A 13,798-nucleotide genomic window follows, 5' to 3' on the forward strand; every position below is an offset into this window, starting at 1 on the left:
TCAGTGTTTTTTGGTTCGCTTCACTGTACATTGAATTACCTCTGCCTGACCGTGCACGTGCGCACAAGCATGGTGACTGCTAAACACACCACTACAGAAATATTGCCACCAACAGGACGAACATCCTGGAGGTGACAAGCAACTAGTAATTAACAACTATTATTTGCTCACTTGACGGTATCATTCATTAAAGCTCTTTGCGTCTTTTTGCGTTGCAGTAAGCACCGCGTTTCGTCTTTGCGTGTGAACAGGCTGTAACTTTTACACGACTTGATTGGCATGTAGACGCCGGACGTTTTAAAGCATTTTATTACACAGGTTTAGAAATGTAGTGTGATTTCTGCCCTTTACAGCACAAAACGCAGCCTGTGTCAACAATGGATTTTTTAGAAACATTTTTGCCCTTGATCCCCCTCTGGCATGGCACAGGTCGTTGCACCCTTTAAACAACTTTAAAATCATTTTTCTGGCCAGAAATGTCTTTTCTAGCTTTTAAAATTCGCCTTCCCATTGAAGTCTATGGGGTTCGCGACGTTCGCGAACCGTTCGCATTTTTGACGCAAGTTCGCGAATATGTTCGCGAACTTTTTTTCCGACGTTCGCTACATCCCTATCCATGACCCCCATTTCAAAGATGGAAAGAGTCTGAAGAAGAAGTCAAATAATTAAAAACTATATATATAAAAAAATAATGAAGATTGAAATGTTGCTTAGAATTGGCCTTTTTATAACACTAAGGGGCAGATTTACCTAGGGTCGAATATCGAGGGTTAATTAACCCTCGATATTCGACTGGCGAATTGAAATCCTTCGACTTCGAAAATTTTAGGAAGCCTATGGGGACCTTCCCCATAGGCTAACATTGGCCTCAGTAGGTTTTAGGTGGCGAACTAGGGGTTGAAGTTTTTTTTAAAGAGACTAAAGAGACTATCGAATGGTCGAATAGTCATACGATTTTTACTTCGAATCGTTTGATTCGAAGTCGAAAATCGTAGTCGAAGTAGCCTATTCGATGGTGGAAGTAGCCATATTCGACCATTTCGAAATTCGAAGCATTTTTTCTTCTAATCCTTCACTCGAGCTAAGTAAATGGGCCCCTAAAAGTTATTCACCCCTTTAAATAGGAAAAAAAATCACAATAGTGACAAATGACTTATTTACACCTTCACAGAGCATCTATTGATTAGCAAGAAGGACACTTAGTTAATTTAGTTAATTTATCTGCTGTATCTGCTGAACTGCACTAATGGCTCCCCTAATGGCTCCCCTCCAGCACTTTCTATATATGTAGTGAAATCTGCAAATTGTCTGAAATTCCAATGTCTACTGTGTCCCACAGGCAGAAAAAATATGGCATCTGCTTTGCCTCTGGGGCTTATTTACCAAAAGGAGATGTAGAACTCATCATAGTTCAGTAGAGACTCTCCATTTACATTCACCCATAAAGAACTATAAAAAACCTATATTAGTGACTAGAAAGAGAAAAGAACTTTACTGCTGACAGACAGTGGTGGGATCCAGTTTGATAGTTCTGCCGCTTTCTCTGCTCTCCATGACAATAGAGACAGGTGGATTTCATTGTGCAGCACAGACATGGATGTGTGCATTCCTACATTAACAGACACTGCTATTTTTTGTACAAACGACGAGAACTACAATGCTAAACTTCCCCAGAGAGACTGCGAAATTTCTGCTGTATGGCTATGGATATTTAATCCCTATCTACAGTTGTACTTCTGTTATTGTCCTAAACAAATTCTGCATGTATGCACACAGGTCTAAGCCCAAATGTAGCGACATCAGCTTCATCCTGGTCATGCCTGTGCAGCGCATCACAAAGTACCCCCTGTTACTGCTGAGCATCCTGAAGAACTGTCCCCCAAATGGCGAGGAACATGTCGCCATACAGAATGCATATTCTGCAATGCAGGAGGTGAATCAAAACATCAATGAATACAAGAGATGCAAGGAAGCTGGTGAGATCTGGGGGTGCCTTTTAAGAAGAAGCACTAGTATAATGTCAACTTTTGCTTTTTTGATTACTTACTTGCCTGCTTTTAAACTGAACAGTTTGGTTTTAGAAAGTAGTTCCAAACTTTTGAAATGTGAACCCACTAAAATATATGGAAATGTATTAATGCACAGTAGGTTCTCCTATGCACTTCTAGGGGCAATAAAGTATTAAGATTCTTATATTATAGAGGGGGTTAAGTGGATTTATATGCAATTGCAATAAGAGTATGGCTAATGAGCAAGGGAAACAATAGGTCAGTGCTGTGAACAGGAACAATGCATTTAATTCTTATCTTATGAATGCCCAGACAACACGCAGTAATCATGGATTATAGATATACAGGTACGGAGCCTGTTATTAAGAATACTCAGGACTTGGGGTTTTCCGGATAAGGCATCTTTCAGGAATTTGGATTTCCATACCTTAAGTCTACTAAAAAATAATTTACACATTAATTAAACCCAGTAGGAGTGTTTTGCATCCAATTGGGCTTTATTATATCTTAGTTGGGATCAAGTACAAGGTACCGTTTAATAATTACAGAAAAAAAGGAAATCACTTTTAAAAAGTTGAATTATTTGATTATAATGTAGTCTATGGGAAATGGCCTTTCCGTAATTCTGAGCTTTCTGGATAATGGGTTTCTGGATAACGGATCCAACACCTGTAACTAGTAAAAAAACGATAGCTTTTGCGAGGAAAAGAAACTGGGGGTGATAATTTTTTAAAATAGACTGGCTTTGGGTACTTTCTCCAGACTGCACTGCTGCCATGATTTCCCCTGCTACTGGGTGTCCCTTACACTGCCTTGGGTGGGGCACATTAGTACGGTACGGTATAGTAGTTCTTTGAAGAACACTATACTGTGCATGCACCCAGCTAAAAATAAAGGGATATCTGGAAGTGCTCTGCAGGCAAGTATTGGTGTGATGCACATTATTTTGAGTCTACAAAAACTTTATGCTAAGAGACTATCCTGCTTTAATCTATCTAAAAAAATGCACATAAATGCACATTTTGACTTGAAGGAAATGAGCAAGTGGGTTATAGATATAGCTAGAAGATATAGCTAGAAATATTTTTATTTTTGGGGTATAGTTAGAGAGAGGATTTTAGCAAGCACAGGTCACTCTTGGATGTATTGAGTATTTATGATCATTATCTGTAAATGATCATTATATGTGCATGTCACTTACAATATATTAAGTATTATAGATCATTGTTAGAAATGGTCATTAGTATAAGATGCACATGCCAATAAATATTTGTAGAAGATTAATGGTAAACGATGATAAACACAAGGCACCTGTCACCTTGGATATATTGAGTATAGATTACAGTTTTAGGAAATACCTATAGTTCCCTGGAGGGAGACAGTGGTAAATAGAGGCTATTTTTTCTTTTGGCAAAATTTTTAGAATACTGTATACCATTTTTTATATTATAATATTATAATATTACTGATAAGCACTCTATTTATGTATTTATTGAGTTGTCTTTTAACTATATATTGTTTTTATTATTCTGCACCTCGGGGCAGCTTAGGTGGAATGAGATTTCAATACACTGTAATAAGTATATTGACAATAAAGTTTCTTGGATTCTTGGAAGTTGAATGCACCCCAGATAGTACCTACATAACGGGCCACTTTCATAGACATGTGTATATACTTAAACACTGTCAGTAGATGGCACCATTGGGCTTCCAGTTCATCAGAATAGAATGGATATGACTCTTACACTCTGGCTTCCCTATGCAGATGAATGCATAAAAAACCTCTGCAGGGGAACGCAAGAATAAGCCCCCACATATAAGAGCAATTTATCTGTATATATTAATTTTGTCACAAATACAATGTTAAATATCAGATGTGTTTGTCATTTTGTCTATCTATCTATCTATCTATCTATCTATCTATCTATCTATCATCTATCTATCTATGAAACAGTCTGCTCGTTGTTTGTTTGTGTAGGAAGCAAATATCACCGCTTGAAACAGCAAACTCTGATGGAAAAAGTCTCATCCCTAAGCACCGGTACCATCTCCAAAAAATATAAACGCCTGAGCCACAGAATCATGTATGAGGCAGGCATCATTCCAAAGGTAAGCACAGACAGTAACAGAACTCTTACCATGGACTCTTACAGGAAAGCAGGATAGAGTCCTGCAGCGGGTCGGGTACCCGCGGGTTACCCGCAAAAACCTGCAGTACCCTGCAGGTTGCGGGTAGAAGTTTTGGGTGCAGGTAAAGATACAGGCCGTTGGTTCTGCAGGTTTGCGGGTCATGGGTCGGGCCACGGGTCTTCTCAATAGCGATATTTACTCCTTTTTTCTGGTCATGTCTGCTTTCGATGACGTTACTTCCAGTTTACAATGACAGCACTTCCTGTTTTACTCCTTTTTTTCTGATCACGTTTACTTCCGATGATGTCACTTCTGGTTTACAATGACAGCACTTCCTGATTCTTGATGGTCAGCGGGTCGCGGGTCGCGGGTTGCGGTTAAGGTACTTGCGGGTCGGGTAGCGGTTCCAAGCGGGTAAGAATGCAGGTTGCGGGTCCGGGTTGCGGATTAAAGGTTGCAGGTACTGGTTGGGTACAGGTCCCAAAAAATGGACCCACGCAGGATGGTTGTTTTTAAAGGGGATCGTCACATAAAATTAGTTTCTGCAAATTGAAAAAAAATCCAGTTCTAAGCAATCTTCCAATTCACTTTCATTAAACATTTTAAATTGTCAGATTGTGTTACTAATCGTGTTACCATTGTAAAACAAAGATTATCTGTTTCCCTTCAAACACTAGTTTTTGATGAGTGTTGAGTATTGCATTTTTCTACCAGGGACCTTTCCTGTAATTTGGATCTTCATACAATTAGTTTACCTAAAATTAAAAATTAAATAAACCAATAAACTGGCCCTCGTGGTCCCTGCCAACCCAAACCCGCTCCCTATATTTAACTCTTTCCACTATGCCTGACCTCCTTCTCTAACCCCAGGCAGGGCGAGGGAAGAGAAGAGGTACAGGGGAGGCCGCAGGGGGGTTGCAGCTAGGGCAGGGGCCCGGAGGGAACTTTGCGACTGGGGCGGGGGGGGCCAAAGGACGATATGCCGCGGGGCCCAGGGGGGGGGGTGTGTGGAGGCCCTGGAGGTCTGACACTGTACAAGGTGCTATTTTATTATTACAGAGAAAAATTATTTTTAAAAATCTGCATTATTGTTTTAAAAGAGCAGGGTGGAGATATGGCATTACTCAAAATAAAACAAGTGGTGGCATAGGACACAGTGGGGGTTTATCAATGAGCCCTAGTATGATTCAATGCAAACCGACACCATTGTAAAATTAAAAAAATCGACCAGTGTTAACAAAAACGCAGCTTTATCATATTAGCCTGTATATTCTATTTTTAGGGGTACTTTCTAGGTTTGTTTGTGTAGATTTCTCTAGGATAGAGATGGGATGAGTGCAGTGATACATTATCTTTCAGCACTATTGGATTAAACGCTATAAGAAAAGAGTCCTGGGTTACCTTTGTCTTTGTGTTTTCAGAGAGAAGACAAAGAATTCGATGGTTTGGTAGAACATTTTCAAATTCTTGAATCGGCTGTTAAAACACTGAAGCATAATTTTGCCAGCTATGTGAAAAATCTTGAGGTAAGGCTGCCAAATGAGTTCAACTGAATTGATACTAATATGATTTATTTTTTTTATTTGTTTTTGCAAACAAAATAATGATTGGAATGCACAATCCACTGAATATGTTTCATACACTTGTGTTGTATTTTTCATTCATAAATTTCATGCTTTCCATTCCTGTGATCCACTCTGACATGTAATGGAGTTACATGAAGTTTGTATGTTCACCTTGTGTCAGCAAAGGTTTACTCTGGGTACCCCAGTTTCTTCCCACACTCCAAAAACACACAGGCAGGTTAATTGGCTCCTGATTAATTTGACTATAGTGTGTGTGAATGTGATAGGGACGTTAGATTTTAATCTCCAATAGGGCAAGGACTGATGTAAATAATGTATAATCTCTGCAAAGCAAAAATATCTCAGCTGTAGTGATGGGCGAATTTGGGGTGTTTCGTTTCCCGGCTAAATATTTGATGCTGCCGAGTTTTCGCTGGCGAATTTTCGCTGCGGTTACGCGAATTTATTCGCCAGAGGCGAATCGCGGGAATTCACCACAAATTCGCGCCTGTCGAATAAATTCGCCCATCACTACTCAGCTGAATTGTGTCAGCACTATATAAATACCAGGAATTAAAAAAATTATAAACATCTGTCTTAATATACAGTTTGTAAATCATTGTACAAGCAAATTAAACATGTTTTGGACTTGATTGTATTGCCCTATATGTAATACCTTGTTATTTTGGTTGCTCTCAGGAATTCAGTGCCGTTCAGCTTGATTTCTATTCTTTGGAGGTCCCAGACTTTTCAGTCTTTGAACTTCAGAATTTTTCCCAGAAATTGTTCCCAGAATATGTAAGTGATTGACTCATTTTTTTTTGTATATCATTTATAACTATAGTGTTTGGTTTTAAAATGCATCACTGTAATGACAAAAATGTTGTGTACATCTCACAGAACAGAAGACTGGACCTACTTGTCTGGCAGCCTCTTATCAAGTTATTACAATGCCTTAAAGGTCCCAAGAACCTTATCCGGAAGCGTATGGACAAGCTACTTGACTATGAGAATCTGGAAAGCAAATTACAAGAGACAGGGGGCAAAATGACATACGAAGAAGAGGACATCAAGAATGCTTACTTCGGATTCCATTCAAGGCTGCTCTCTGAACTGCCTCAGTGCATTGCCTTCTCCTACCAGTTGCTTTTTCAGCTCTTACGATCTTTCATTGGTCTTCAGAAAGAACTGGCACAAGAAGGATGGCGAGCAGCGGAATCTTTAGCTTCTCAGGTGAATCTGTCAAGACGAAGGGGCCGATTTACTAACAATCAAATTTCTATTTTTTCTGCGAGTCTCCAAAAATTTGTGGTTTTCCTGGTGTAAAAACCATGAAAACCTATACTACAAAACTTCGAGGGGTAAAAGCTGTTGAGGTCCTTTACAAGTGACTTGGAGCTGTGCTGATCCTATTGGACCATTTTCAATCAATTCTTACTTTTTAATGTTTTCCGGGTTATTTTCTGAAAAACTCAAATTTTTAGAGTTTTAGAGGTATTCATATTTTCTTCAGATCATTCAGCAATTTTATCAATTTGTACTTTTTTTATTCGGATCTTTTAATAAATCTCATGACATTTGTGTTTTTAGAGAGTGAGAGTGAGTTTAGTCGTGGTTTCAAAAACCTCTTATTTTACTTTTAATAAATAGGCCTCCACCTGTTTGCTGTATTAGAAATGATACAATGCTTCTGACTTTGCATTTAAATTGATTTTAGGCAAAACAGACTACTACAAATTAAACTTTGTGTTACCCTGGAGGAAAACAAATGTCAATAATTATTACTGAAAGAACTTAACATTTCCCCATATAAACAAGGAAATGTGTCAAAAAAGAGACAATAAACACTGTATAAACAAACTCCACCCTTCCCTAAAATCTGCAAAGCTAAGGGCTGAGACACATGTTCAGATTTGGGGAGATTAGTCGCTTAGCGACAAATCTCCACTTCTTCAGGGCCACTAATCTCCCCGAATTGCCTCCAGCCAGCTAGAATGTAAATCACCGGCGGGATGCCACTCGGAGCAATTCGTTTTCAGAAGTTGCTCAAAGTTGCGGGCAATTTCGGAAATGGATCAATTCGAGAGCCATCCCGCCGGCGATTTACATTCTAGCCGGCGGGAAGGCAGTTCGGGGAGATAAGTCGCCCTGAAGAAGAAGAGATTTGTCGATTGGCGACTAATCTCCCCGAATCGAATCTCCCCGAGTGTGTGTCTCTGCTCTAAAGAGGAGCTTGTAATTTGATTCACTAGCTACTTCTCAAACAGTGTTTCAGAAAACCAGGAAGTGACACAGGTATTAAAAAGTGCAACTGGTTGTAACTTCTTGTTTAGTGCAAGAAATGACACTAATGACAACAGTGTATGGAATGCAGCACACCAGGCTATAATGTAATAGATATATAATGTGCTTTCCTTTATTACAGACCCCAGACTGCAAGCTTCCAGAGGTGGACTTCAGGAAACAGGCAGAGGACATGATCAGTAACTCTCTTGCCCAGTTAACTGAACTCACCAAAAAATTTGAGCAGCAGATGCCTTCTCCTGAAGTACAGGTGGGTTTATTATTAAAACTTTCTTTCCCATCTCAGTTGAACTCATCTGTCCTTTATATTTTTTTATAGTCACCATGCAGGGATCAACATGACCTGTAGGTAACTTTTAGGAGCAGATTTATCAAAATGTGCTTAATACATAAAAACTCACCCATGTTCTATTCATACCTATGGGATTTTTGGAATTGTATTTATCAATGTGTGAAAGTTAGAACTCACCATTTGATAAATATGGTTCTGAAAATCCCAAAGGAATGAATAGAACGTGAGTAAGATTTTATTTATTAGGATCTAAATGCACATTTTGATAAATCTGCCCCTTAGGGGGTTATTAATTATGCTCCAAATATCCGAAATTCGAAGAATTCGTAGTTTCCGGACTAAAAAAAAAACTACAAATTTTTCGGAATTTATTAAAGCCCGATGGTCTTAAAAGTCAGACTCTGAAAATCCATTACCTCAAAGCTCTCAAGGTCTTGTATAAGGCAAACGGGAAGATCCCAGTGTCTGTGATGTTGTCCAATAATTTCGGGAATTTTGGACCAAAATGTCCGAAAATTCAGAAAAATTCATAATATTTGCAGAAAAGTGCGAAAAATGTGTACTTTTCAGGCAAAGCTACGAAGTTATCAGATTTTTGCCCGACCCAATATTTTCGGACTTTTTTAATGATAGATAAGGTCCATTCGGGCAGTCAGAGTTGATCGGATTTTTATGTTAGAAATACTTAGAAAAATCGGACCTTGATAAATAACCCCCTTAATGTATATATTTTGAAGAGATGGTAAAAGATAATTCGTCACCCATAACTAGGGATGTAGCGAACCGCCGAGTATGTGTTTGCGAATGCCGTTCGCGAACACCGGCAAAAAATGCGAACAGTTTGCGAACTTCGAACATCCGAAAATCGTTCGATTCGAAGGATTTTAATCGTTCGATCGAACGATTTTCGTTCGAATCGAACGATCGAAGCCATTCGATCGAATGATTTCATTCAATCCAATGGCTTCGATCGTTCGATTCGAACGAAAATCGTTCGATTTTAGCGATCGAATGGTCGAACGATTTTGACGCGAACGCCTATTGGCGAACGTCGCGCGACGTTCGCGAACTTGCGGCGGACGCAAACAGCCGATGTTCGCGCGAACAAGTTCGCCGCAGAACAGTTCGCTACATCCCTACCCATAACTACTGTACTTCTCGCAATGATATTTTGTGTGGTTAGTGGGAAACATCATTTGTTCTATTTGTAGGATCACGATCCTGCCATTGTTCTGCAAGTGCAGAAGTTGATAAAACGTCACGGCCACCAGAAGGAGATCTATCAGGTGATGAGCAATATTAATGGTAGTCGGGATATGGATCTTACTCTGCATCGTTTCGAAGTTGTAGCCGTGCTGCAGAAATCTGATACTAAAGGGAACACATATAGATGGCTGGTGGACACAGCCGGAGGTAAAGTACATTCACCACAGCAAGACAATTATTAAAAGTCATGTAGCTAAAGTTGCTTTATCCTATCACGTACAAACACTCATTTTTTTTATTGCTTCTACTCTATTCATAAAGGAAAATCTGTTTATAAATATTTATTTCTATAGAGGGCCATTTTCTACAACACTACAATGAATATTAGCAAACTCCAGTGCTATGGGACTTGTTTTGCCCTTTTCTCTTTTTTTTTTTTTAAAAGAGAGGATTAAATCAGTATATGTTACTGTATATTCCATTTGCATCTATCTGGCAGGCACAAGAGGATTTGTAACCTGTAACAAACTTCAGCCCTACCAATCATTGCACACTCCAAAGCCGTCCCAGAACTTTCTTTACCCAAATGAAACAGTGGAAAAAAGGCGCCATTCACTTAATCCACTAGAGCGCCCACAATCCATCTACTCTGAATCCCAGAATATGACTCCAGTTTTCCAGGTAGGTGGAATCATGTTCAGTAAATGATTAAAAAATAGGGGAAACAATGTGACGTCTTAATCTGTGCTCTCTCTCTCTTCGGTCTAATTATATGAGTTCAATGGCCTCTTTAAAGTAAACATGAGATCTACATTATTATTTTTTTTTAGTTTATGGTATTTACATTGTGCTGTGTTGTAAAATGAACTTAAGTTTATAATCGTCATCTAATCTCAGGTTTATAATTCTTTTAATCATTTATTCAATGGTGAGGACACTCATGAGTTTGGTCCCTAGCAGTCTGCCTACTACTATTCACCTACCTTTGCATAGCAGTAATGGGAATAAACATTGTTCTGCACACTTCTGAGCATCTTAACAATGCAGCTTCCAAAGATAATTGGACTATTGAACTCCTTCAAACCCTATGCTCAATGAAAGAGAATAAGAGACTCAAGAGTGGGACACAGTATATCTGTGGATTATAATGGACTAGTAGAGTGAATGTGATAGATTTTAGACTGTAACCTCCATAAGGGCAGAGACTGATGTATAATCCCTGCGTGTCATACAACTAGACCAGTGATCCCCAACCAGTAGCTCGTGAGCAACATGTTGCTCTCCAACCCCTTGGATGTTGCTCTCAGTGGCCTCAAAGCAGGTGATTATTTTTTAATTCCAGACTTGGTGGCAAGTTTTGGTTGCATAAAAACCAGGTGTACTGTCAAATAGAGCCTCCTGTAGATGAAGAGTCCACATAGGGGCTACCAATAGCCAATCACAGCCCTTATTTGGCACCGCCCAGGAACGGTTTCCCTGCTTGTGTTGCTCCCCAACTCTTTTTAAATCTGAATGTTGCTCATGGGTGAAAAAGGTTGGGGATCCCTGAACTAGACTATGATACTACTAATAAGGTAGTTGCATGCCTTGAAATTTTGGTAAAACACTCAACTTGACAAGGCCCAATTTGTTTTAAAATGTAAAAATAGAGCCTGCCCTGGTTCACCAGAGAAATTATACTTCTCTTTATTCACTGTATGGTTTGAAGGCATAGTTTAAAACTTAAAAAAAAATCTGATAAGTCGGATATATAGTATCAAGATACAAGTCTTGATATTTATTATATTTATCCATATATTTTGATGGGGTTGCTATTGAGCCACACTGACTGTGTATGTTTCTTTACTTTTTTGTGTGCAGCGCTATGACATTGTTGTAACATTATTGCATACACATTGTTGTGCAGGTATGGGATCAGTTATCCGGAAAACCCGTTATACAGAAACTCCGAATTACGGAAAGGCCATCTCCTATAGACTCCATTATAATCAAATAATACCAGTTTTTAAAAGTGATTTCCTTTTTCTCTATACTAATAAAACCATACCTGGTAATCGATCCACAGTAATATATAATTAATTATTATTGGAAGCAAAGACAGACTAATGGGTTTATTTAATGTTTACATGATTAACTAGTAGACGTAAGGTATGAAGATCGAAATTATGGAAAAATCCATTATCCCGGAAAACCCCAGGTCCCGAACATTCTGGATAACAGATCCCATACCTGTACATATTTTTAGCTGCTTTAATGTCGGCTATTAGTTGCTATTAACTTTATACCCGGGGAACTTTTGGAATGATTTCTATGAATACGTGGAGGCTAAGGCCATTACATTGATCTCTTCTCTACCTTTCGGAACTAATAAAATTTGGTTGTTGCAGATCATCGCAGGATATGGATTCACTGCCCGCAGTGATTATGAGGCCAGTTTAATAGCAGGAGAACCTGTAACTGTACTGGAACCTCATGACAAGAAGGGAAGCACAGAGTGGAGCCTTGTGGAGGTTCGGGGACAGCGGGGCTACGTGCCATCTAGCTATCTTTTGAGGGTGCCTGTGCAGAATACTTATGGCTTTGTTGTGCCAACATTAAAATAAGCTCTTCCAGTTTATAAAGTGCAAGATTTCATGAAAATATAGGGAACTTAGTGCTAGATTCCTGGACTCCATGCATGTTATTATAATTATCTGTACAGCAGGATCATCTACTAATGGCAAGTCTGCCAAGTACACACAGGGTGGCAGCTCGATATAACAACTGTATTTTGTACTGTGACTGAAACTGTAAGCAATGCAAACCCTCAATGCCATAAATCATACTATTTTGAAATATAATCACTGGATGTTCTGTGTAGCCAATGTTAATTATCCCTACGCCCCAAGTCCTGATCCTCACACTGGATAAGGGACAACGTTTACTGCAACATGGGTGTGATATGGGGGTGGATTGAGAGCATTTCCAGATGGAACTGGGCATGATCTGGTTAGAATGGGGTTTTACGTTAGCATTTACTTTAGCATATATAAAGCATCCCCAAGGAGGTCATGGTTTGTCACTTTTTTATATTATATTAATATGGATAAAGCCTGACTGTATCTGTTAACATAATGCTGACATGGTTGTGCAGAGACAGCAAGGAATATTAATCTAGCTGACTGCTCTGCCCAACACACACTAATTCTATTCATTTAAACTATATATTGTAAATAAGCTAACTTACTGGCAGCCAATAAACATCATTTTTATTGACGCTAAAATGCCTTTTGATGTGGTTGAAGAATGTATTTTTTTTAAAAATCTGCAATTATAAACTGTGAAGCTGTTATTCTGCCATAAAAGGCGCATCTTACCATAGCTTGTAGCAAGTACTGGAGTGCTCAACGTAGAGGAAACTTTATGAAAGTAGTGGAGAATCAGCAGCTCACTGGATTAGCGGTTTGGATGTTGAAAGTGCTTTATTGGCTCACAGTGGCATATAGACATAGTTTGGTGCCTCACTGGGCCCTTTGTCAAGTGCATCCTTATCTACCATAGCTTGAACATTTTCAAATCTTATCTTGCTGACTCTTTACCATCTAGTAAAGTAACTCTGGGCCGTTATAGCAGAAGCACTTTTATTAGGACCTGTTGCTTTGTTGCACAGTAATTCTTTCTCTGGATGTCCCATAATTGCTGAACATGATCTTTTATAAACAAAGGAATGAATTCACATTAAAGAATTGTCAGATCCTAGCACAAGAGTGTAAATATATTTTGTGATATTAACATTATCCCATTGTAACATGCAAAAAAAAGGTTGATTTCTGCTGGGGTGGGCGTCCGGGTGGGCATCCTACACCTGAGCTGGCTGTTGTGTGTTTATGCCACTGGGTACAGCATTCAAAGAGTTAAAGTGTTAAGAGGGGAGGGGGGAAACACGTAATAGAACCTCCTGGCTGTTTGTTAATATCTGACAATTGTTCTAAAATTAAATGTGCAAACAATTAAGTTGAATGAATTATCTGTAATTATTTGCTTTCAGATATACAGATGACTGATGCTGCTGTTATAATGACAATAAACACTCCTCATGATGACTCACACCTACTACTGGCTGTATTGCATTGGCTTTACATGGCAGGGACTGGACTGATGTGAATAATGTTTAATCTCTGTAAAGCGCTGTGGAATATGTTGGTGCTATATAAATAAAGGAATAATAATTAGCTCATACGCAGGGAGGAGGAAGAAAGGTGTTAAAAGCAGAGGAAGTGTAGATATCAGGATATATTTGTATTGCCATGGTA

General features: G+C 39.0%; 1 protein-coding gene across 3 annotated transcripts in view; it reads left to right on the top strand.

Annotated features, from left to right (window-relative positions):
- arhgef37.L (Rho guanine nucleotide exchange factor 37 L homeolog) overlaps positions 1-13,598 on the top strand; it is a 49,480-nt gene extending 35,882 nt beyond the window's left edge. For all 3 annotated transcript variants that reach the window (XM_018252187.1, XM_041586212.1, XM_018252188.2), the window contains exons 7-15: positions 1,777-1,976; positions 3,988-4,118; positions 5,561-5,665; positions 6,404-6,502; positions 6,605-6,937; positions 8,130-8,258; positions 9,512-9,713; positions 10,006-10,187; positions 11,894-13,598. In XM_018252187.1, coding sequence (XP_018107676.1) covers positions 1,777-1,976; positions 3,988-4,118; positions 5,561-5,665; positions 6,404-6,502; positions 6,605-6,937; positions 8,130-8,258; positions 9,512-9,713; positions 10,006-10,187; positions 11,894-12,109 — 1,597 coding nt within the window. In that variant the 3' untranslated portion in view covers positions 12,110-13,598. The remainder of the gene's footprint in view (positions 1-1,776; positions 1,977-3,987; positions 4,119-5,560; positions 5,666-6,403; positions 6,503-6,604; positions 6,938-8,129; positions 8,259-9,511; positions 9,714-10,005; positions 10,188-11,893) is intronic.
- The last annotated feature ends 200 nt before the right edge of the window (positions 13,599-13,798 follow it).

The sequence above is a fragment of the Xenopus laevis genome, chromosome 3L, assembly GCF_017654675.1.
Source record: "Xenopus laevis strain J_2021 chromosome 3L, Xenopus_laevis_v10.1, whole genome shotgun sequence".
Taxonomy (NCBI): Eukaryota; Metazoa; Chordata; class Amphibia; order Anura; family Pipidae; genus Xenopus; species Xenopus laevis.